At 29.2% G+C, this 26127-nt stretch overlaps 2 protein-coding genes across 2 annotated transcripts; both read right to left on the bottom strand.

Moving 5' to 3' along the window:
- Positions 1-6460: 6460 nt before the first annotated feature.
- LOC124935764 (syntaxin-121-like) lies at positions 6461-7014 on the bottom strand. Its single transcript, XM_047476191.1, has 2 exons — positions 6950-7014; positions 6461-6860 (listed from the first exon to the last, which is right to left on the bottom strand). The coding sequence occupies exons 1-2, from the start codon at positions 7012-7014 to the stop codon at positions 6461-6463; spliced, it is 465 nt and encodes a 154-aa protein (XP_047332147.1).
- A 15991-nt stretch (positions 7015-23005) lies between these two features.
- Positions 23006-24379, bottom strand: LOC124922179 (E3 ubiquitin-protein ligase PUB23-like). The gene has a single exon (XM_047462916.1). It carries the CDS (start codon positions 24341-24343, stop codon positions 23108-23110), a length of 1236 nt encoding a protein of 411 aa, XP_047318872.1. The 5' UTR covers positions 24344-24379; the 3' UTR covers positions 23006-23107.
- Positions 24380-26127: the final 1748 nt, after the last annotated feature.

The following is a 26127-nucleotide window of genomic DNA, read 5'->3' as shown; positions in this document are numbered from 1 at the left end:
ATTTTTAATAAAAATTATAATTAATATTATTGTTTAACAAAAAAAAATACAATTATATATATAATAATATTTATATATAATAATACTTATGTATATGTAGTTTTCAAATAAGAATTTTATAGTGTTAATATAAAATGATAGTTAGTATCATTTTTTTTAATAGACATTTCATACATATTTTAATTAATATTTTAATTTTGGACGTGCAATAAACTATTTCCAGGATTTTTGAGAGGAAATGTAAAAGATGAAACAATTATGTATAAGAGAGAAAAGACACAAACAAATATTTTACAAAAATTATTTTCGCCAATGTGATAATTCGCGTTAAAAAAATATTAAATTAAGTCTTCAGAACGATAAAGCTAAAATTTTGAATAAAAATGACCATATTTGCAAGATTTTATTTCATTTTATAGAAATTATAATAAATATGAGATTAGATGAACAACATACCCACGATATTAAAATTTTTCAAACTTATATATTTTATATAAATAGTGTTTAACAATTATGATATTATGAAATTTATGTTAAACACAATATAATTATAAAATTTATGAAATAAGAAGTTGTAAATAAAAAAAATAGAATTAAATGTGTTATTTTTTTATATAACAAAATTTAATCAAGGTGAAAAGATGAAAATATATATTTATTGTATTTTATTAAAAAAAATTAAATTATTGAATATAGCAATTATTGATATATTATACCGTGTGATTCAATTTTTTTTATATATTAATTATTCGCTTATATATCTGTATGTTTACATAGCACAAAATTTTCTTAGTTAACTTAGAGATTTAACCTCAATCTTACTTTAGAAATCTTAGAGTAATGAGCGAAGTATTATGTAATGAGCGAAGTATTATGTTTTAATATTTTCGTGTCTTTTTATTTTCTTTATTGTCATATTTGTATAGTTATATTTAAACTACTCAAATTATTTTTCATTACATATAATTATTTTTAAAAGAAATAAATATATTTTTATTTATATTAATAGTTATCAATTTATTAATATTAATCTCAATATTAAAAAATATATTTTATTATATTTTGAATGAAATGACCACTTTAAACATATAAAAAGTCAAATAGTATTTATTTTTATTAATATTCTTATTTCAAATTTATTAAAAAGAAAAAGAAATTCAAAAATATATTACTGAACACAGCCGTTATCAGTAAAAAAAAATGAGCTAGCTATGTCAAGTCATTGTACCAAATCCAATAATATAAAAAATATACATAAAATTATTGGGTAAATGTTCTTTGGCACAAATTGGTTGGGTTGTCGATTATACAAGTTTAAGTTGGAGTTATTTCCCTATTATTTAAACTTTTGTTTGTTTGTATATCATCTATAACTAATTTAGTTTTTTAATACTCAGTAATCATTTAAAAAAATTATAAATAAAATATTGACAATTATGATTTAAATTAATATAATATATGGATATTCTATATTAATGCGACAATTTGAATGTACTATTTTCCTCACCCAAAAATATAATTCTCTTAATTGGATGTGTCGTGCAACCATATGTGCAACCATATGAAGATACTTGTTTGATTCATATAAAGTTTTTGAATAATCTGTTAATAATGTCACTAAGATTTCATTTGGAATTCTAACAAATCAATAGTTACATTGATAAAATATTCTCTTAACTTAAAAAAAAATTAAGAACAAATAAACCACACTTAAAAGTATAAGTAATGCACCTCAAATTTAGAAGTAAAAATCATGGAACTACACGTCTAACATCAACTACACGTCTAACATCAGTTTTCATCAAATGTTTAGGTTACAAATAGGTTTAATAACCTTCAATAACACAAAAAAATATTAAAAATAATAATAAAAAGGAATATTCACTTTCAAGTCTCAAAATCATATAGAATAAAATTAAAATGAATAATAATTTCAACCCACGGTAAAATTAACTTAGACTATTCACAGCCGCGTATCAAATTTTTTCATTTAATACTCTGCCACGTCAGCTTAACACATATTTTAACACTCACTTTTTAGCATATCCTACAGTAGAGTGTTATTCAAGGTATCAAAATTACTTTTTCACTTTCTCTCACTTCCACATCATTTATACATAATTTCATTTTTTTAACCACAAACAATATTATTCATCACTTGGTAAATCAAACATACAAATATTATTTAAAACGAAAAAGAAAACAAACACTATAAACATTGAAAAATTAGGGTGGATTCAGGTATTTATGGGATCTTCCGGACGTTCAATGTTTTGGTTCGAAGGTTGTATATTTGGCTTTTGAGCTTGATTTGAGAAGTAATTTGAAAAGAAGTTGTAGTTTTGTGAAGGATCCATGAAAGAGTTTGAAAATTTCAAAAGAAAGATGATACAATCAAGGATGATAATATGGTGGAAAATTTCAGAAATTTTTTGTGTCCAAATGACACAAACCAAGTCTTTATTTATAGATCTCGAAAAATAAAAAATAATGATATATATTTTTATTTTTTTTATCAATTATTATGTAAAAGTGTAAAAACAAAAAAAGTAACCACAGCGCTGCCACTTAGCACGATGTGATTGGGCAACATCAAATTTGGTCCCGTATCAAAATTTGATACCCATATTTTAACACTTAATTTTGATATTTTACTGCATCATTTGATATTATTTTAACACCTATTTGATACATTATTTGACACCCAGTTGTGGGTGGTCTTAGAGACATTCAACTTCAGTTCAACCGTAGAAAACGTACAATATTGAGTGACATATTTTGTTTTAATATTTTCATGACATTATTTTCTCTATTGTCATATTTGTTTAGTTATATTTAAACGAATCAAATTATTTTTCATTATATATAAATATTTTTATAAATAATTTTGTTTTTGAAAGTTATCCATTTATTAATATAATCTAATTATTAAAAAAATTATTATATTTTGAGTGAAATAACCACGTACATTTAAGCATATAAAAAATCAAATAATTATTTATTTTTATCAATATTCTTTTTTCAAAATTATTAAAAAGAAAAAAAAAATTAAAAATATATGCACAACAGGCTAGGTCAAGCGATTGTGTCAAATCCAATAATATATAATATATATATATAGAAATGATTAGGTGAGGGAATTTTGTAAGGGAATTTGGTGAGGGAATGACGTGGCATAATCTTATTCGCTAAAAAAATCAAATAATTTCTCTTTTTCCTCTCACTTCTACATTTTCCAACCAGGTGATGCCATGTCATTCCCTCACCAAATTCCCTCACTAAATTCCCTCACTCTATCACTCCTCATATATATATATGAGAAATGATTAGGTGAGGGAATGACTTGGCATAATTTTATTCGTTGAAAAAAACAAATAATTTCTCTATTTTCTCCCACTTTTACATTTTCCAACCAATGAATGTGATGACAAGTCATTTTCTCACCAAATTCCCTCTCTCTATCACTCCTCTATATATATATAAAATTATTGGCTAAATGTTATTTGGCACAAATAGATTGTGGTGTCCTATATCGAAATTTAGGTTAAAGTTATTTTTACTCTAATTTAAACTTATTGTATATCATCTATAACTAATATAGTTTTTTTTAATGGTTAGTAAACATTTAAAAAAATATTATAAATAAAATATTGACAATTATAATTTCCAAATAATTATAATTTTCAATATGGATATCTTCCTCATCTCAAAACATATTTCTTTTAATTGGATGTCTCATGGAACCATATGAAACTACTTGTTTGATTCATAAAGACTTAAATAATCTATTTATAATGTCACTCATATTTAGTTAGGGATTATGACAAATCATCGGTTATAATGATATAATATTCTCTTAATAAAAATTTAGAAGCAAATAAACTACAAATAAAAGTGGAAGTAAAAGTGACACAATGAACCGACCTCAAATTAATGAGTAAAAATGAATACACCTATAAAATCAAGTTCCAATATAACTACATGTTTAGCTTTCAAATATGTTTAATAACCTTGAATAACACAAAGAAGATCAAAATCAGAATAAAAAAGAATATACACTTTTTGAGATAGTAACTTTTACCCACCAAAAAATTAACTTAGATACTTCAAACCTTAATCTAACGGTAGAAAATATAGAGTAATGAGTTACCAACCTCTTGACGAAGTTTCAAATCAAAAAAAGCATAATTTGATCCTCCAACTGTAAAAATTTCAATCTCTTCTTTGTTGGTCGTGTAAAAAATTTGTGAGTCTCTATTATCTATTTCAAATTTTGAGATGAGAATCACATATCTTTATTCTCGATATCTTTGTTCGAGCTTTCAGCTTCTGAGCTCCAAATTCTCGATCGTTACAGGGCCTTGTAGTAGTTGAAACTTCAACTATTAAGCAAGGACAATCCAGATGAAGACTTGAGTCATCAATTAGTTTATCCGATCAATGAAAGTTTTGTTACAACTAAGGTCTAGATGTGAATCTATTGTAATTGCGATTTTAGCATTTGAAATGTTGATTTCCATTAATTCATTGTTAAAATATGTTGTTAAATCTGGTTCTAGACGATGCTATTGATATGATTTATGTGAGGAGATGATAAAATCATATAGATGAAATGCTTCATTATTTTCTTGAAGCGATCATTATTTACATGTGTAGTCGAATCCTATCTTGTCACTAATTAAATAAAGATAAGTGAGTAGTTCGAAGAAAGAATAGGGTCGTCCCTAACATTCACAAATGGTGTATGTAGGCGACAACAATCAAATAAAACATTAAATGTAGGGATAAATGGTTGATAGTGTTAGCAAATAGTGATTAAATTATATGATTATCAAAATAGGATACCATAATGGTAGAGGGTAATATTCATCATTGATTATTTTAGGGGTGTTCAATATTTGGTCTGAATCGAATATCCGATCGAATTCTTATTCACCGAATTCAAATAAACCGATTTCGAATTACATTTTCGATTTTTGAATCGAATTTTAAACCAATTCGAATTCAAATACGGTTTTCGGTTTGGTTTTTGAGTTTATGTTTCAACTCGAAAACCAAACCAAAAACCGAATTCATTTTTATTATTTATTTTTATTATATATTATATAACTTATTATATATTATATATTAAAATATCATGGGCCTCACTGTTTTATTTTTGTCGTTCAATTATCGAATATATATTGTTGTTAGTCACTAAGCTAAGTTTGCGTGATTTATATTTTTTTATAATTTAAGTAGATAAGATCTCTTTAACAACTTATTTATTTTGTTAACTTTTTAAAAAAAAATTATCTTATAGGTAATGTTCTATATTTGGTCTAAACCGAATATTCGACCGAATTCGAACCGAATTTGAATTTACCGAATTCGAATAAACCGAATTCAAATTTATTCAAATCGATTCGGTTTTCGAATTTATTTAAAAAAAATAAAATTCGAAAAACCCAAACCAAAAACTCGAATAAACCGAAAATTGAACTAATGAACACCCCTAATCGATTTGTTTCTCTTCTCTGTTGTAAGGGCGGGACAAAACTATTCTTCTGTATCAAATGTTCCCATTTCATGTTTATTGTTTGAATTTTTTCCAAGATTTCATCATCTCAATTTGACACTAGATAAATTGGACTGATTCTTTATAATTTTAATATTGTAAGTATCAATGACGGTATATAGCAAAATAAAATAAACAGAAGAAAGGATAACAAATACACCCAGATCAAACAAGTATTTTCCCCGGGTTTCAATCAGATTTGCCTGTTTGGGACGATTTTTCTTTTGTTTGACTGTTAATGAGGTGGTAACAAATGTTGAGGAAGGAGAATATTGAACAAAAGAAAAATATATGTTTTTGGTGTGTAATCTTGATTTAAGAAAATAAGATTAACACAAAAAAAAATATGATATTTTGTTATGGTAATATAACTAGAAAAGTATTGTGATAATATTTTGGAGATTATTTGCTAAAATATTGTGTTGACCTAGTTGAAGATTATTTAAAGGTGCAGTCGGGCACTTCAGAAAGTTGAAGTCTTTGCCTTGAGAGCATCGTTTCCAATCTCTGTTTTATATTTGTTAGGGTTTCGGAGGACCGAGTGTTATATAAATTCGTGTCATAACCCTAGTCTGTACTGTTGTAATCTCTGTTCTAATCTCCTAATAAAATTCTCTATTTCTGGTGACATAGCCAAGTTTTATATTGGTGAACCACGTTAAAATTAGTGTTGTTCTTTATTGCTCACGTCATCTCACGCACCCCGTTATAATAATAAAAGTTGTGTGTATGTTCCATTTCACAACCGAATCAAATAAATATAATTAAAAATATAACAATATTTTTTTTTTTTACAGAATTACATAAATATTTTTCATCTAACAGTGCAATACCCTTTTCCCTGAACAAATACAGATCCTATGAACCGGTTGGGGGCAGAAGGCGGACGTTATTCTTTGACGTTTAGACCATAAATAAAACGGCAAAGAGAATGATAAGTAGTAGAAGGAGGAAGATAATAACGAAGCAGTTCCATTTGCGAGAATTCTTCTGATAATACTTACGTGCCAATATCTGATCAATTCCTCCTCTTACAAATGAACTGAATCGCTTCACTTGATTCTCAATCTCATCGATCTCTTCTCCCTGATTCTTCACCATAACCGCCATCTCATCAAAAACTCGATGCAGCTCGTTCAAATCCCTTTCCATCTCCTTCGACCCTTCGTTTCTCTCCTCAATCTCCGCCATCGTATCCAATATCCCTTTCTGCAGAAACTCCTCGCTCTCGCAAACATCTATTAGTTTCTCGGCCATCGCCGTCGCCGCCTCGTCAGCATTCTCTCCGATCAATGTTTTGTATCTACTATTAGAAATTTGTATTCATTTCATACATATAAAATGATATTTAGATTTGGGTTTTGATTTAGATTTAGATTTAGACATACATACCGACGTTCGTCAATCTGACAGTATTCATTCACAATCTGTTGCCGGAGGGCATTGAAATACTTCATCGCGCGACGACGGAGATGTGATTGGCCGTTGGATCCATTCAAAAACCGGGTTCTTTTCTCATTTTAAATTAGTTTTTTTTTTTTTTTTGCTTTAGTTTGTTTGGGATGTATATCATCATTTGTTGGTTGTTTCCTATTCATGCTACTTTTGGATGAGAGGATCATTAAAATATTATTAAAATTTTATCTAGATATTATTAAAATTAATTAATTTAGTCTTATAAATAATTAAATATAGGTGTTAACTTGTCTCTCTCTTTTTAAATACAAATCTTTTTCTTAAATAATTTCACATCTTTTCTCTTAATCATTAAAATTCAACTTACCTCTTATTAAAAATATATTTTCTATTTATAATATAATAAGTTTTACTATCTATATAAAATATTTAATTTTATATTTACAAACTATTTAAAATTAAATTTTAAATTTTGTTAGTTATTAATAAATAATCATATTTGTTTACTTGATCTACCTAATTGGTAAGTGTATGATATTTTACTATAGCACACTTTTAAGCCCCCATTTTCAATCACATGAAAAAGAAAAAAAAAATAGTTGAAGAATGAATTTATAAAAAACAAATAACTGAAAAAATAATTAATAAAATAATAATTGAAAATTTGACTAATAAAAATGCTAATAATTAAACTAAGTTTAAATTTAATAATAATTGTGTCACTTTTTTTATTGATTGAATAGTTAATTATTAATAATTTATTAAAATATTTTATAATATTTATAATTAAAATCAGTTAAAGTTTAAATAATTTATAAATAAATTATAAAACGATTTTAATAATATATAAGTTGAATTTGAATTTTCATGTGGGAAATGGAAGTTACGGCTGGGTGGGTCTTCTTACATAATAAAAAAAACAATGAAAAAAAATGGATTGAGGTGAGGTAATATGTATTTAAGAAATGTAAAAACTATAATTATAGGCAGCTTTTCTCAATCCATCTGACATCCCCACGCCCACTTCTCACTCCCTTAAAATTATCTATTTATTCTTACAAATTTATATATTCACATTTTTTTTTTACTTTTTTTACTTTTTTTTATTTTATTTAATTATTAAGTTTTTCTTATTATTAAATATAATTAATTAAATAATTTTTAATATATTTTGTTCTATTTTATTTATTTATTTAATTAAAAATATAAAATATTATTATTTTTATATTATAATTATTTAAAATATATAAAATATTAAAATGTCTAATTTAATAAAATATAAATATTTAATATTTTATTATAGAGAAATAATTAGATGAGGGAATGACTTGGCATAATCTTATTCGCTTAAAAAATCAAATAATTTCTCTATTTTCTCACTTTCCTCTCACTTTTACATTTTCCAATTGTCAAGTCATTCTCTCACTAAATTCCCTCACCAAATTTTCTCTCTCTATCACTTCTCTTTATTATATTAATTATATATATATTTAAATACTTATAAAAAAAATAGTTGAATGATTTAAATTTTTTATTTATAAATAAAATTATCTATAATAAGTCTTTAAAATATTATATATTAATAATTAATCAAATTAAATATAATATTTTACTTAATAATATATACGGTAATATTATTAATATTTTCATTTATAGTTATTTATAACTAAAAAGATTATAACAAATAAGATTTAACGTAAATGGAATGAATTCATATTTTTTTTAAATAAAAAATAATTCTTAACCGAAATAAAAAACAAAAATAAATATTCGAAAATCGATATAAAAAATATAAAATAAATAAAATAAAAAATAAAAAAAATATATTAGAAAATAATTAATTAAATTTAATGAATAAGAAAAATATAATAATTAAATTAAATAGATAAAATTAATTTAAATAAATAAAGTAAATAAATAAGAAAGATAAATATATAAAAGTGATAGGGATAAATAAGTAATTTTAGGAAGTGAGTGAGGAGTGGGATCGGTGAGAATGTCAGAAGGGGTGAAAGAACAATTTGCAGTAAAAATATAGTGATTTGGCTATAACCACGATTTTGTGGTTAAAGAACCTATATAACCACGGTTATTATTATCATGGCTAAATTTCTAACCACCACAATTTATTTGATCGTGAGTAAAGACATTCCACATTTTCTTTTCTGTATAACCACAGTTTTGTTTACCTTGTTATTATTCATCTTTATTGCTATACATTTTTTTTTTTTATCAATGATTTTAATTTAATTAATATATTTTGAGGGATAATAGTTAATTACTTAAATATTAGTTTCAACATCTTTCGAGTCAAGTCGTGAAATTTTCATTAACTTATTCTTCTAAAATTAAGTATATTTTATCATTCATTTTCTCTCTATCTTATTATTATTTTTAATAAATTAATATACCCTATAACTTTGAAAGATCAACTAAAAGATTAGAGGTAAAATGATAAATATATTCAAAATGAAGTAAAATAAGAGTACCTAATTTAAAACATATTTATCTTGTCCAATATAACTACTATTTTCTATCCGTTTTACAATCATTTTCTTGGTCTATTTTACTATTATATTTTAATTAGGTAATTTTATGTTTATTTTATTATTATTTTTCTTTTTTGCATTTGCAGGTTAACTTTATAGAATTAATTAAAATTAAAAGAGTAATATTTTAAATGTATTTAAAATGAGAGGTAAGATGGTTAGATGAGTAATAAAGGAGAAAAATTGTGGGAGAGAATGTGGTGTCATTATATTATTGAGTGTAAAAAAGAAAAGTATAAGGAGAGGGAGAGTTAGTTCGATGTTGTCTATAAGTGTCATTTTATGAGTGGAATACATATACTACATGTATAGGTAGCATCGAAATAACCGAAAGGGATTAGAGAGATAAATTTTATTATTTTTTCGGGCATTCAAATTATTGTTTACGTCGTTACCTCTTCTAAATTATCTCTCATTATTAATTTTATTTTACTGTTTTTGGGTACTCTTGTAGGAGGGACCGGAGGTTCTAGGCCACCTACATAACCTTACCTTAGAGCAGAGGCGGAGTCAGGATTTAAAAGCTACCTGGGATAAATTGTTTTAAAAAATTATATCCTATTATCAAGCAAACAATAAAATAAAACAAGTTTACTGTAGCTATTATACTTTAGTGACGAGAAATTATCAATAACGACAGTATTTTACCGTCGTTAGTATCAAATGCATAAAAATGTTTTGGTCTACCCGGGCTACAGCCCAAGTAATTGGTTGAACGTGGCTCCGCCCCTACACTAGAGCCGATCCAATACAATCATTTTCAAGACTTTGTGATATAATTATTAAACTATTATAGGACCAATGCGACTAAAAAAGCAAATAACGAGTGACAAAAACATGTTAGGGTGTAAATGTGATATTTACCAACGAGTTGATGTGATTATCTCGTTAAAATCATCAGAAATTGGAAAAGACATACTTTTTAAGTAATGTTAAAAGTATCACAAATTAAGTAGGTTTCATTAACATAAATATATAATATTAATGCAAAAAGAGAACAAACATCCAAAACACAAAACAATATGCATTAGAATGAGCCAAGTATTCACGGATATTTAATTCTCCTAAAGAAAACTCAATTGAATATGGATGTCCTACTCTTACTCTGGTTTTAGACACTTCTTTTATTAACATTAAATCAGTTGGGTAACTTTCACTATTTCATGTCATGTTAAAATATATAGTTTTATTTTAATCATTCTGGGTATTGATTGGCACAACATTGTGGCCCAATCTCTAGTAACTCATTTGTTGGACTTGATCTAATAATATAAATAGATACTACTCTCTTGATAGAAAGAAAAGGTCAAGCTCCTTTGTGGTGTTTGGAGACTCGAGAAAGAGTTGCCGTCTTTGGTGAGGTAGTGGTGCAACAGAATCGATAAACAAGCGAAACTGAGCCAAACTTCAATCGCATTCACACCCAACAATGGTATCAAAGCTAGGATTTAGGGTTTATAATTGAAGTTTGAGATTGGGTTGGAGGATATAAGTTATCTTCACCAATAAACGTAGATCTGTCTTCTGTTTCTTCTTTAATCCTCTTGCTTTTATTCTCTGCTTCTGCTGTTACTAGAGGAAGAAGAAAGTCACTACCGCCTCTGGAGAAGAAGTCATTGATATACTGTTCAACCGTTGTCGGTGTCGCATTTATCGCGACCGCAGTGAATCAAAGTCACCGTCGTGCCGCTGCTGAGAAGACGAAGCAGCAAATCCCTGAGCGGGGTGGGTAAGTCGAAACTTTATTTGAGTTTCACAAGGTATCATAGCTTGAACCCTTCTATTAATTTCTGCAAATTGATTGTTGATTGCTTTTAATTTTTTTGATAGCATGTCTGGTGTTAATCAATATGGTATGGTTCCTTTTGACGGAAAAACTGATTTTAGCATTTAGAAACAAAAATGAAATGTGTTTTGATTCAGAAAAAATACTTTAAAGTTGTTAGTCAGGTTTATGTTGTTACTGATACCGTTGAGAAAAATAGTGAAATGAATGAAAATGCTTGTGATTCTATATACTTGAATTTATCTGATTCTGTGATGAGAAAAATTGGTAATTTAGAGTGTGCAAAAACCTTGTGGGATAATTTGTCTGAACTTTATACTGAAACTTCTCTACCTAATAAAATTTTCTTACTTGAAAAGTTTTTCAAATTTATATTGGATATGTCCAAGGACATTAAAGATAATCTGAATGTTTTCACTAAACTTATTTATGATATTAAGTTGTGTGATGATAAGAACATTGATGAGTATTCCCCCATTGTCTTGTTGAATGTTATTCTTGATTCTTTTAATGATCTGAAGTCTGCCATTAAGTATGGTAGAGACAGTGTCACTCTTGATATTATTGTCAATGGTCTTAAGATTAGGAGTTAGATTTGAGACACTCTAAGAGGGGTAAACAGTCTGGTGGTGAAGTCATGCATGTGAGGGGTAGATCTTAGGGTAGGTCGAGTGCCCAAAAGAATGTCAGTAATGAGAGTTCTAGTAAGAAATCTCATCCTGCTAGTAAAAGCAGATCTAAGTCTAGGTCTAGTGCTAGAAAGTGTTATAATTGTCATGAGTCTGGTCATTTTATCAAGGACTGTCCTAAGCCTAAGAGAAATCAGCATGTTGAAAATGCTAATGTGGTTGTTTATGAGGGAAATATGTGTGATATTTTTATGATTAATAATCTATGTGATTATGCTAGCTTGAACTCTGTGTTATCTAATTCTTTGTACAAATCTGATTGGCTAGTTGACTCTAGTTGTAGTTTTCATGTGACTCCATTTAGCGATTTGTTTTCGAACTATAAAGAGATTGAACATGATTTTGTGTCTATGGTAAATTCGAAAAATTGCATTGTGTTAGGAATAGGTGATGTATGCCTAAGGTTCTCTTGTGGTTCTGTGTTTACTTTGAAGAATGTGAGGCATGTTCCTGATTTGCGTTATAATTTGTTGTCTTGTGCATCTCTTGAGAATGATGGTTTGAAGGGAAAGTGGGGGAAAGATGTTATGAAAATTTGACGTGGGTCTTTTGTTATCTTTACTGTTAAAAAAATGAACAATTTGTATGTGTGTCATACTGAGACTACTTGTGACTCTGTGAACTCTGTGATTGGTGATAAATTTGTTCTTTGGCATAATAGATTAGGTCACATGAGTAACAAAGGTCTAGAAATTTTGCATAAAGGTGGTCACTTTGGTAGTGATAAATTGTCCCCCATCCCCTTCTGTGAATCATGTGTGCTAGGAAAACATCATAAGGTGTGTTTTCCCATCATCTCATACTCAAACGTGTCTAAGTGTACTGATATCCTTGAATATTTGCATGCTAATGTGTGGGGTCCCTCTAGTGTTTCTACACATGGGGGAACCAATATTTTATGTCCATCATTGATGATTATTCTAGGAAAGCTTGGGTGTTACTTTTGAAACATAAGTCTTATGTTTTTGAAAAATCTAAGGAATGGAAGATTTTGATTGAGAATCAAACAGGTAAGAGAATCAAAACTTTTAGGATATATAGTGGTCTTGAATTCTGTAATAAACAGATGAATGATTTATGTATTACCTGGGGTATTAAAAGACATATGTATGTGTCGTACACACCACAACAGAATGGTGTTGCTGAGAGGATGAATAGGACACTTCTAGAGAGGATGAGAGCTATGTTAGCGTCATCTGGGTTGTCTAAGAAGTTTTGGGGGATGCTTTGCATACTACTGCTTATTTAATAAATAGGTCCCTTAGTGTTCCCTTAGGAGGGAAATATCATGAATTTGTGTTTTCAGGTAAACCTTTTGATTTGAGTAACTTGAAAGTTTTTGGTTATGTTGGCTATGTGCATCAAAAGGTTGATAAGTTGGAGCCTAGGTCCAAAAAATGTGTGTTCTTAGGCTACCCCAAAGGGGTAAAAGGTTATAGGCTTTGGGATAGGAGTGAACATAGGCTTAGGATTGTGATAATTAGAGATGTTGTCTTTAATGAGAATGATTTTCCTTGTTTGTCTATGTTCCCCACTCCTATTAATGATGCTCCTAATAAGGTGGAGCATGCGCCTGTAGTTGTTGATCAACCTGTTGAACATGATGTAAACGTTCCTAATGAGGTGGAGCATGATATTGATGATTTGCATGATTCAAATGTTTTGTCTGATTCAAATGAGTTGTCTGATGATTTGCATGACTATCAACTTGCTAGGGATAGAAGTAGAAGAACGGTTAGAATGTCTGCTAGATTTAAGGATGATAATTTGAATGATTTCAATATGTCTGAATTTGCTTTTAACATGTTTGAATCCCTAGACTATAATGAGCCTAGCTCTTACAAAAAATCTTTGAGGTCTAAGTTTTCTATTGAATGAATTGTTGCTTTGAATAATGAGATGAATTCCCTAAGAATCAATGATACTTGGAAACTTGTTCCAAAACCTCATAATTACTCCTTAGTGGATTGCAAGTGGTTATATAAGGTGAAGCAAGAGTATTTAAAAGTTAGATTCAAGGCTAAGTTAGTAGCCAAGGGATTTACTCAAAATGAGGGAATAGATTATGCTGAAATTTTTGCTCATGTTATCAAATTCACTACTGTTAAAATTATTTTTGCTTTAGTTGCTCACTTTTATTGGTAATTGAAACAAATAGATGTTACCAATGCTTTCTTACATGGTGAACTTGATAACAATATTTATATGCATCAACTTGAGGGGTTTGTTGACCCCAAGTTGCCTAATGGTGTTTGTTTGTTAAAAAAAGCATTGTATGGTTTAAAACAATCTCCTAGGTAATGAAATATCAAGTTCGATAAGTGCATGCAATCTTTGATGTTTAAAAGAAGTTCTTCTTATCATTGCCTTTTACTTCAAGAATATAGACTTTGTGCATGTATTTCTTTTATTGTATGTGGATGACATGTTGATTGTTAGCCCATGTCTGAAGTCTGTTATGCATGTGCAAAAATCTCTTTGTGAAAATTTTGACATGAAAGATTTAGGTGATGCTAAGAAGATTTTGGGCATGAATATTATTAGAGATGGAACAAAATTTTCTTTTCTGTTGAATCAAAGTGCATATGTTGCTAAAATTTTTAGTAAATTTTCTATGTCTGATGCTAAATCTGTGAATGTGCCTCTTGCTTCCCACTTTGTATTAAGTAAGGATCAGTCTCCTAAGATTGAAACTGAAATAACTAAAATGAAGAATGTGCCTTATTTTAATGTTATAGGGTTTGTTATGTATCTCATGATTATTACTAGGCTTGATATTGCATATATAGTTAATTGCTTGAATAGATTTATGTTTAACCTTGGTGTGCCTCATTGGAATGCTTGAAATGAATTTTGAGATATCTAAAAACCATTGTTGATGTTGGTTTGACTTTCTCTAAGTGTTCTGTAGGTACTAAGTTGGTTGGTTATGTGAATTCCAATTATGCTAATGATAGGGATAATAGAAAGTCTACTACTTCCTATGTGTTTACTTTGTGTGGCTCTTGCATAAGTTGGAAGTCTCAACTTCAACCCATTGTTGCTTTATCTACTACAAAATCTGAGTATGTAGCTGCCACTAAAGCTTTTAAAGAAGCAATTTGCTTAGGGCTGTTTTGTCTGAAATTGGATTTTTTGACAAAAATGTGGTTGTGTTTTCTGATAGTCAATCTGCTATTCAATTGTGTAAAAATCATGTTTTTCATGATAGAACTAAACACATTGATGTTAGGTTTCATTACATTCGAGATATTGTTGAAAAGGGCATTGTGAAGTTAGAGAAAATTCCTTCAGAATTTAATTCTGCTAATATGGGTACTAAGTGTTTACCTGCTGAAAATTTTATTTCATGTCAACGAATTTTAAACTTTGACTTAGGGAAAACTCTTTGAGGTTCGTCCTTTGTGGACATGGCATGCTTTGTGATTTTGCCTTCAATCATTGTGATTTTCCCATACTTTGTGCTATTGCATTTGATCTTTGTAATTTTCGCATGCTTTATGCTCTTGCATTTGATCTTTGTAATTTTCGCATGCTTTGTGTTCTTGCGTTAGATCTTTGTGATTTTCGCATGCTGGTGCTATTGCGGTTGATCTTTATGATATTCGCATGCTTGTGCTCTTGCGTTTGATCTTTGTGATTTTCGCATGCTTTGTGCTCTTGCGTTTGATCTTTGTGATTTTCTCATGCTTTGTGCTCTTGCCTCTGGTCTTTATGACACGAGTTTACCTTGGGTATTCTTTTTGTTGCCTTGGTGGTAATAAATTGGCGATGATGTGTCTTGTGATTCCGTGATTGTGTTTTGCACTATTTTGGGCCAAAAGTGGAGATTGTTGGGTATTGGTTGGCCCAACATTGTGGCACAATATCTAGTAACCCACTTATTGGACTTGACCTAATAATATAAATAGATACTACTCTCTTGGTGGGAATAAAATGTCAAACTCTTTTGTGGTGTTTGGACACTAGAGAAAGGGTTGCCGCCTTTGGTGAGATAGTGGTGCAACGGAATCGATAAACAAGAGAAACTGAGTCAAACTTCAATCGCATTCACACCCAACACTTTCTTTCTGAGTTTCTTGTTTATCATGATAGTTTAGAAAATTTCATGACTAACATTTTCTGCGGATTTTGAGAACGATTTTGATTTGAGAGCAACGCTGGGGCAACGACTCCACAACGACCCCCACCTGGCATCTACATAGAAAAAATAAGTTGCGGTGAGAAAAAAATAATTATAATGTAAAAAGTTATAGAGATAAAATTATGTTTGGGAGCATTCTGTCCCGAACATAACTCCTCCCCGAACATAATTTTATCTTTTTAACTTTTTACATGATAATTAATTTTGTTTCCACAGTGATTTATTTTTTATATGTGATGATGGGGTCACTGCTCTCAACGTCTTCGCTTTCCCATCTTTATTCCTTGTATCTGTTTACTTGCTAAAAGTTGGTAAATTTATTCATTGTCATGTTATGTTTACTAATAGTTCACATTTCATTCCATTCTCTTTTTTATTTCTCTTTATTATAATTTGGTTTTCTTCTTATATATCTTAAATTTATTTTGGTGTAATAGTTTCTTTTATTGTTCCAAGTAAAAATTAAACATTTCTTCTTACATGGGTAGAAATGTAAATTTGAGATAGTTTGTGCATATAATGACTTATTTTTTTTATTTTTATCAATATAATTAGAAATTTTTTAGGGCAAAACTTGTTCGAATTTGGGATGATATTAAAAAAAAACATTTTCAACTGTTAAAATATTTGAAGCAAAAATATATAGAGAAAATGAGTCATAAAACATTGAGTATCATGCTAAAACTAAGAATCAAAATTTGTATCTGATTATCCTACATCCATATTAGAGTAAAATATGTCATCAACCATAACGGCAATAGTTATCCTTCGATGTTCAAGGGATGAAATCGACATATTCAGTTGAAATTTTAAAGAATCTTTGCACAAATCAATTTTTATTTATTTGTTTGATTTTTTGCAATATTATTATGATTTTATCGTTTTGTTTAAATAATTATTAATTTCATAACTATACTACATGTAATATTTTTTTAAGAGGTGATACTATTTTATTTAGTTACTAAGTTGCAAAAACACAACTTAGTGATGAAACTAAAAAAAAGAGGGAGGTTGTTGAAGATGGAGAAAACAAGCAAATAAAAAGAAAAGAAACGAGCCGACACAAAGACCAAACAAATTTTCTAGATCAACAAAAATTTACAGCCACACAAGTTTTCTCGGACTGTTTCTCTTTCCTTGACCGAAATCAAAGCTGATATGTTAAGCCTTCATTAAAAATGTATTTGTTCCGCTCATTCTAAATGATTATTTAATTTATTATTAATTTTTTTTTTTTTTTTGTAAAATGTTAAATAATATGTCAGTTTCCATTTTATAGAGCGATGTGAGTTTTCTTAAGACACTTGAAAAATAAAAATAAAATAAATATAATATTAGACCTAGCTTCTTCAATATATTTGTGTCTAAATTAAACATTCCATTGAATTTGAATTTTATTTTTGGTTTCGAATAAAGTTTAAATCAATTTGAATTCAAATACGATTTTCGATTTTATTTACGAGTGTTATTTTAACTCAAAAATAAAACCGAAAATCGAATTATTTTTATTATTTATTTTAATTATATATTATATAATTTATTATATATAATTAAATAACTACATATAAATTAATATATAATATATTAAAACAAACCAAAAAATAAATTCGAATTTGTTCGATTTTATTATAATTTATTCAAATTGCTTTAATTTTTAAATTGACTACAGAAATTAAAATTTAAAGAACTCAGAACGAAAAATTTTGAATAACGAAAACCGAACAGGTGAGCCCTGTGTCACGTCCTATTTTAGTCATGGCCCAATCCAAGTGTCAAAGTGTCAATCCTCTTAACCCAGGGGATGTTTACTTGTATAAAGGAGACTCAATCACCCAAGTAAGCCCACTACAATGAATATTTTAAAAGCATTGAAGTCCTAGAGTAATAAAAGTAGTAGTTGGGAGAATATCATTAATGAGAGTAATTGGGTAATATCTTATTAATGGATAGTTGAAAAGTATCTCATTAATATGGTAATTAGATAGTATCATTAATGTAGTTTGTAATTAGCCCTATAAATATCTCAAAGGTATTTCTTTGTAAACACCAAGTATTCAATATATAATTCTTCTTACATTGTGTTCTCTTGCGTTGTCTAAAAAGATTTTATAGTTAGAATTTGAATCGATTTAACTTTGTGGCACACGGATCGAATTTTAATCCGTGACATCTGACTACCCACGTTAACCTCTTAAAGTTCTTCACATTCATTTTCAATATTTCTTTTAGAATATCTTATTGTATTATTATGTATTTTATTTCATTCTTTAATCTATTCAACTCCCACTGAACCAACGGTCAATTTTGACAAATTTTCTATGTAGTTAAATTACAGCCCCATATATTTTGCAGTTTATTTGTTATTTATTTTATATTAGTTTTCTATTCAGCTCAGACCAGACTTTATTATATTTAATGGTCGGTGCTCAAATTCTAATATCTTAATTAAGTCTACTTTAAAACATAAGATTAAGAGTTAAGACTTGATAATATTTTGTATTTATAATTCATTATTTGAAACTTATAAATTACATTATTATAAATTATAAATGGTGATAATATCATTAGTATATTATATTATATCAATATTATATTATTAGTTTTCTTATAAGTTCAATATAATGTCTATATAATAAACTTAATCTATGAAACCGAAATATATTATTATAATACAGTCTCCTTCTCTTTATTCTAACATGATATGAGTCAAACTTTTGTTCTTGAGCTACAAATTTAGTCTTTTGATGAAGGGCTTTAATTATTATTATTATTATTATTATTATTATTATTATATTTTTTTAATAATATATTTTTTTTCTTTCAAAGAATTCTCTTGATGTTCTTATTATCTTCGGAATCATATTCTCTGAGTTTTGTTTTTAGTTGTTGTTTTATCCCAGTATTAATGCTCATATTTTTACTGATTATTTAGTAAACACACTGCTATTCTCTCGTTAGAATGGGTTTTACAGGTGTTGTTTCACCTCAGCATTCTATTCCCATGGGATTCTACATTCATTCTTCGCTGGTTTTATTTAATGCAACACATTGTCATCCCGTCGTTGGATAGATTTCGATACTCGCGAGTAACTTCGGAGTTCATTCTGTTGTTGTTTCACCCCAGCATTCTATTTCTATGGGATTTTATCTTTTCGCTGGTTTATCCGTCAACACACTGCCATCCTTTAACTAGATGGAGCTCACAACTTTTTGAAGCTTGAAAAATACAACATCAATATTTCATCATCTCATCTTCAACCTCAAGTTGTTCAATCGTTTTTCATCTTGAGTTTGAAGAGGGATGTTAGAATATAAAATAATATATATGTAAGATATTATCACAATATTATAAATTGTGATAATATTATTAGTATATTATATTATATCAATATTATATTATATTATATTATTAATTTTCTTATAAACTCAATGTAATGTCTATATAATAGACATAACTTATATAATTCAATATATAACCATTCAATACAATCTTTCTTCTAATTATAACATAATAAAATATATATATTAAATCATACCCAAGAACTTTCATGTTGAAGTTTTTTTTAATATAGGATGTTACCCGACCCAAGGTCATGATCCTCACTTCAATTTAAGCATTTTAAATGAGAATCAAATTGATAATGTTTAATCTTTTAGTAGTCAACTTTTATCACTTGAAGTACTATAATTGATTAGTTTATATGTTGAGTTAATTATTTATTTTAAGTAATAATAATTGTGCATGATCTATTTTTATTAGGGAACAATGTCAATTTTATTTATAAAGTTGGAACGAGGTGTCAAATTTATTTACAAAGTTGTAAAATTCTATTTATGTATATAAACTTGTCAAAATGTGTCAAAATTATTTAACATAACGGAATGTCTCAAACGGCGTTAAGTTTTTATCCACGTGAGTATTTATTTTTCATATTTGTTTAACCTATTTTTTACATTTCAAATAGACTTTCTTTTTCTATTTAATATATAAAATTAAATAAATAAAATTTTCCTTCTTCTACCCACCATCATCTTCATCCCCTTTCTTCACCAGCAGGCAGCCCACCATCATCTTCATCCCCTCTCTTTCACAGCCGCCGCAACCAATCTATTCACATTCAAGAACTCAACAAATCGAATCTCAATCTCCAGAGAATGTCTATTCCTTTTTTTAACTAGATCATTCATAGACTTTGATATTACTGTTAGGCCTGATAATATAGACTTGTTTCGTGATCTGATCATCGGATGAACCAGTTTCGATCAAACAATATAATATCTGTAATAAACCTCGTTTATCTGCGATTGAACTCTATGATTGAGGATTTAACTAATTGAGTTTCAAAACCCTATCTGAAGCGATCTTGGAACTAGTTTTTCCTTCACGAAGAACAATCTCAGAAATAATGACAAACAAGTGACATATCACATTTAACTTATCAACTCCAACTTAAAATCTCAATAACCGTTTCTAGAATCTCAAATTTATTTTTCAAAATTCTAACCATCACAGTTGACCGCTAAAAACTTATTGTTCTAATCCCCTAGAGAAATCGGAAATTGCAGGCAAATTATTCAAATGAAATCCAGAATTTCTAGTTCAATGTTTCGCATTGAATATATAACCTATTACTTTGACATCAATTGAGAAGAACATAGGGTGAAATTCGGAGAGAGAAGATAAAGTGGGTATGAGAAATGATGGATGAAATTTTGGAGATTAAGATTTAAATGAGAAGAATATGAATCGGTGAAGGAGGAGAGAGAATGAAATTATTTTATTTATTTATTAAATGTAAAGAAAAAGTCTGTTTGAAATGAAAAAAATAAGTTAAAACAAAATATAAAATAAATATCCACGTGGATAAAAAATTAACTCCGTTTAAAACATTCCGTTATGTTAAATAATTTTGACACATTTTGACAAGTTTGTATACATAAATAGAATTTTACAACTTTATAAATAAATTTGACACCTCCTTCCAACTTTATAAATAAAATTGACATTCTTCCCATTTTTATTATGTTATTCGAGTAATAGATACAATAACTTGTAATAATGTTTTATCTTAACTTAGACTTTATTTATTGTTTTAATGGTTTGCATTGTATCTTTATAAATATACGGATTAATGAAATCTAGGAAGATTACCTTGGGTAAAAAACGAATAAAAATATAATAAATAAATAAATAATAATATGTATTTAATGTTTAAAGTTCTTAATAAATCACGAATCATATATTAAAATAAAAAATAAAACATTCTCATTCCACATTTTATTAACTTCGGTAAAACAACTTACATTCTCATATATTTTTTCGAATGAACCTCTCACCTCGTAAACTTACACTTTCACTTTCACTTTAGTTAATCAAATATTTAATTCATATTTTTTAACCGCTTTTAATTGATACCGGCATATTATCTAACAACAAACCAAATCTCAATCACACTTGGTTAAAGGGTTGCACTTATTTTGTTAGGTTGCAAGTTTAAAACATATTTGATTCATATTTTTAACCACTTTCAATTAATACCGACTTATTATTCATTGACAAACCACATCCCAATCACACTTTGTTAGAAGGTTGTATTTGTTTTGTTAGGTTGCAAGTTTGAAACATATATATAATATTTTTAATTTTATTTTTAACCGTTTTAAGTTTATGGGTGAGTAAACTCACAATCCGACCCAAATATCCATTTACTCTCACATATATATCCAAATTAACCACAGTTTTCGACCCGACAATCCGGAAACTTTGAAATTAAGCATTATTATATATATATATATATTAATTAGTTACAAAATTGAACTTATATTGTAAAAATGTCTCGCGTTTATCAAATTTGATGTTGAATTTAAAATATAAAGTATTATTATCATAGTTGGTTGAAAGATTGTACTTGTTTTGTTAGGTTGCAAGTTCAAAATATACACATAATATTTTAAATTTTATTTTTAAGCGTTTTAAGTTTATGGGCGGGTCAATCCACAGTCCGACCCAAGTATTCATGTGGGAACAAATCAAAGTCGACAACAAATCAGCAATTGAGTTGGCAAGGAATCTGGTGCACCATGAGAGGAGCAAGCATATCGATGTTCGTTTCCATTTTATACGGGAACATGTGAAGGAAGGTAATGTGCGATTAAGTCATGTTGCGAGTCGTGATCAAGTGGCGGATATTTTTACAAAGGCGCTACCAACTGTGTTGTTCGAAAATTTCAAGAGGATGATCGGAATGAAAGATGGAAAAGATTTGAGTTTAAGGGAGGAATTTGTTACACAATAAACTCAAATAACGGTCAGCCATATTTTAAATAATAAATTGAATGTCTTTTAAGTTTAGTCTTTAATGGTGGAGATCTCAAACGTTTCAAACGTTTTAGCAGTTTTAGTAATCAGGGGTCAGTCTTAAATGTTGCTGTTACAGTTTTTGTCTTTAATATTTGTTTTTATTTCTTGTACGTTTTGTTTTATGTTAAGAGACTATAAATAAAGGTTTGTGTGCTGAATATGAGGTAAGAGAGAAAAGAATAATAAAAAAGTTTGTTTCAGTCAAGAAATCCTCAAGAGTCTTTCTATCTCCTCTTCCTCCAAAAGTTTATTTTTCTCACCCACATGATGATTCAGCACACGATAGTCCATTTTAGCCCAACAAATATCACCTTACACCATCTGATAAAAAATTAAGATAAACCCAGAATAGATGATAGAATTAGCTATCTAATCTATACCAAATATATTCAACCAATTGAAGGAGGTGTCAAACTGCCAATTCCAAGTTTTCATAGAAACATTTTTCAATGAAAATTATTATTTTCTTCTACTCAAAATACATGAATCAATTGCTTCAATCCAACCAGTAATGAGTGTATATATATATATACAATTCCCAAATTTCCAGAAAAAAATAGTGTATGTAAATGATGTACAAAAAAAAAAAAGAGAAAACTTTATGATCAAGGGTACGAAGAGAATAGAGCCAAGGGTAAGCACTTTGTATTCTTCCATGTGATTGCGTGCATCTTAAGGATCTCTCTCGCCCTCTCCTTTGTCCTCGCTCCGCTGTCAACTTGTAAAACCAAACACAACTTCGCCACCACCCCCGCCTCCATCATCTCATGCAAAACCACCGGACTGCCCGAATACTTCGCTAGCGAATGCAAAACCCTACTCGCCCTCTCGCTACCCACCTTTGAAACCCTTAGTATCTTCTTCGAAACGATAGCCATCCCCGCCCCGTGGCACAAAACCTCCGCCCGCCCCTCCGCGCACTGGCAGAGCTGGTCTAAAACCGTCAACGCCATCTCGCATACCCTCTTTTCGGACGAGTCAAGTAACATGTCAATTAAAACATGAACCGACCCGGCTTCCACAGCCTTCAACCGACTCCGCCCCACCGGGCTCACGTTGATCAGCACGTGAAGCCCGGCCCTGGTGGCTTTAGGGGTAACCTCGTCTTTCAATAGTTGAACTATCTCGGTGAATAATTCTGGTTTCAATCCTGTCATCTGAGTTGTGTTGGCTACTTCCGTGATGGATTTTAGTATCATGACCGCGTAAACCCGGGAATCGTAACAACCGTCTCTCATTACCCGAGTTAACGCGGTTATGAACTCGTCCGTGGCTAATGACTTTAGGAAGGGATCCGACAGCTCGAGTAAGTGTAACATGCTAAGTGCCTCGTCGCTAGCTCTAATGTACTCGTCTTCTACAACTAACTCCGACGAATCCTCCAATGTGATCAACGAAGCGGCGAACTCTGCCCCTCCGGCCGTCTCGATGCATCTTTTATTGGCGTCGCTGACGGCGGCGATTGACTTCAATTTCTTGAGACACTTGATTTGTTCGTCTGCGGATTTTGAATTATGATCGTGTATAAGTTTCGAGATCTGGGATTTGCTCGCTAACGGTTTAGGCGTCGGGAACCGTTCGACTCCCCGAGAAACGTTGATGGCGCACCACGATTGGATGAGACGACGCAGCGTGTGGTTAGGGGTGAGATCGACGTTTACGGAGAGTGGGAGTTTGGTTACCGGACATGTTTGGTTCTTTTGGGCGAATACCCATTTCTCTATGAATTCTCGTTCGTAGGTTATTCCAGTGGGGACGGTGACCGGGTCTTTCATCATGTCGAGGGAGATTGGACATACGAAGAAAGGTGGGATTTCTAGTTCTTGATCATCTGTGGCCATTGAATCAAGAAGTGGGTTTTGAATCTTTTTGATCGATCGATGACGAATGTGTTGTTATAGATAGGATAGAAATTAATTAAGGAATGGGGTTTTATTTATTTATTTATAAAGGATTGAGATTGGTGGGGAAAGTCAAATTGTTTGAAGGTCAGACACGGAAAAGATAGTATTCATTAATTAATAATAATGAACATGTAAAGATAATGAATAGAGACGACTTTTTGAAGGCGGTGATGAATCAATCAGTAGGATGGGCCAAGCCAACAATATTGCTTGCTCGGTCGTGATCATAAATAAGGTTGGTAATGGATCAGGATCCTTAAACTGCACACAGTTTTGACTTTCTTTTTCTCTCTCTAAAAGTATAGTAAGGTGCAGGTGCCGCCGACACAGCTCATATGTCCAATATAATGCATGTTTTAATTAATTGGCTGTTTCTACGTACCCTCCTTAAAGTTTGCCAACCAAAATTTACTAAAAGAAAAAATAAAGAAGAAGATTAAAACTCGTGCATGATTACAATTAATATTATTATCCATACGGTTAATATATATATGGTACGTAACACATGCGCTAATTAATTACGTACTATGTCAATTTAAGATCAATAGATATATAGTTAGGTGCATTAGTAGGAGTAATCTATTGATCTTAAACACGATTCTTGTCACATTAGTATATATCTTAACGTATCATGCCACTTCTCTCTATTTAAACCAGTTAGTTCTAGCAACAAGGTTCTTAACGATTCTTCTCTCTATTAACGATTCATCTAATTAATTGAATGAATTCGGAGTCATCAATATTTTGTGAAAAGAGTTTGGAGAGGAAATTCCATTATCAAAATAAATCAAGAGAATCTCGATATGTCTAGTAACCCTAAAGGGTCGTCTCAAGATCGAAAATGTGAAGTTAACTTGAAGCCTAATCATGTTCTTACTATCTTTATTATTTTGCATGGATTAAATTTTGTCCATCATAATTTACTTTACTATTATGCATTCTGTGTATATCTCTCATAGACTTGTTCTCTTTTAATTTGTTGCATAAAGAGATGTCATTCCCAATATATAATAATAAATAGAATCATTCAAATTAAATCTCCGGCCAAATATATACATCTATATATAATTATATATATATAATGAACATTTCTTAATTGTGTACAAAAGTATACTATTTCTAAGCTACGTACGTACTGATTCACCTGCATTATAACCACACAAACAATGGGCTGTATATTTTGATTTATTTAAAAAAGAAAAAGAATAAAATAGTAGCCGTATAATTATTTATAATAGTTAAAAAAACAAATGGGCTTTGATATGCTTGTTTTGAACGGATAGAAGTTGACCTTTTACAAGTTTAACTGTTGTTTTGTTCCATTAACAGTCGTTATCTTTGTTTTGAAGGAGCTAAAAATGACAATATTACCCTAATCATAGTTTGAAAAACTGCTTGGAAGTTGACATTTTACTATTCTAACAGTAGAGTAGTTCAAGGTTTTCGAAATAGTCTTATATATATCCAAAAATAGATAGAATAATATGACTAAATTCATGTAATGCTACTCACAAATAAATACGAATCCTTCAATCTAGCTATTTGACTTTTTTTACAAATTGTATTAAAAGTAACACAAATAGTAAGAGCTTGTTAATGTTTGATTATTTGTAATCATTATCTTATAAGTTATTACTTCTTTTAATTGCACAATTCAAATTATCAACTATTAAAAACTTATATCATTCCCACATAAATCTCAAATTTGACTAACAATTTGC

Source organism: Impatiens glandulifera, chromosome 1 (genome assembly GCF_907164915.1).
Source record: "Impatiens glandulifera chromosome 1, dImpGla2.1, whole genome shotgun sequence".
NCBI lineage: Eukaryota > Viridiplantae > Streptophyta > Magnoliopsida > Ericales > Balsaminaceae > Impatiens > Impatiens glandulifera.
The sequence above is the reverse complement of the archived record's forward strand: the minus strand, read 5'-3'. Positions and strand labels throughout refer to the sequence as shown.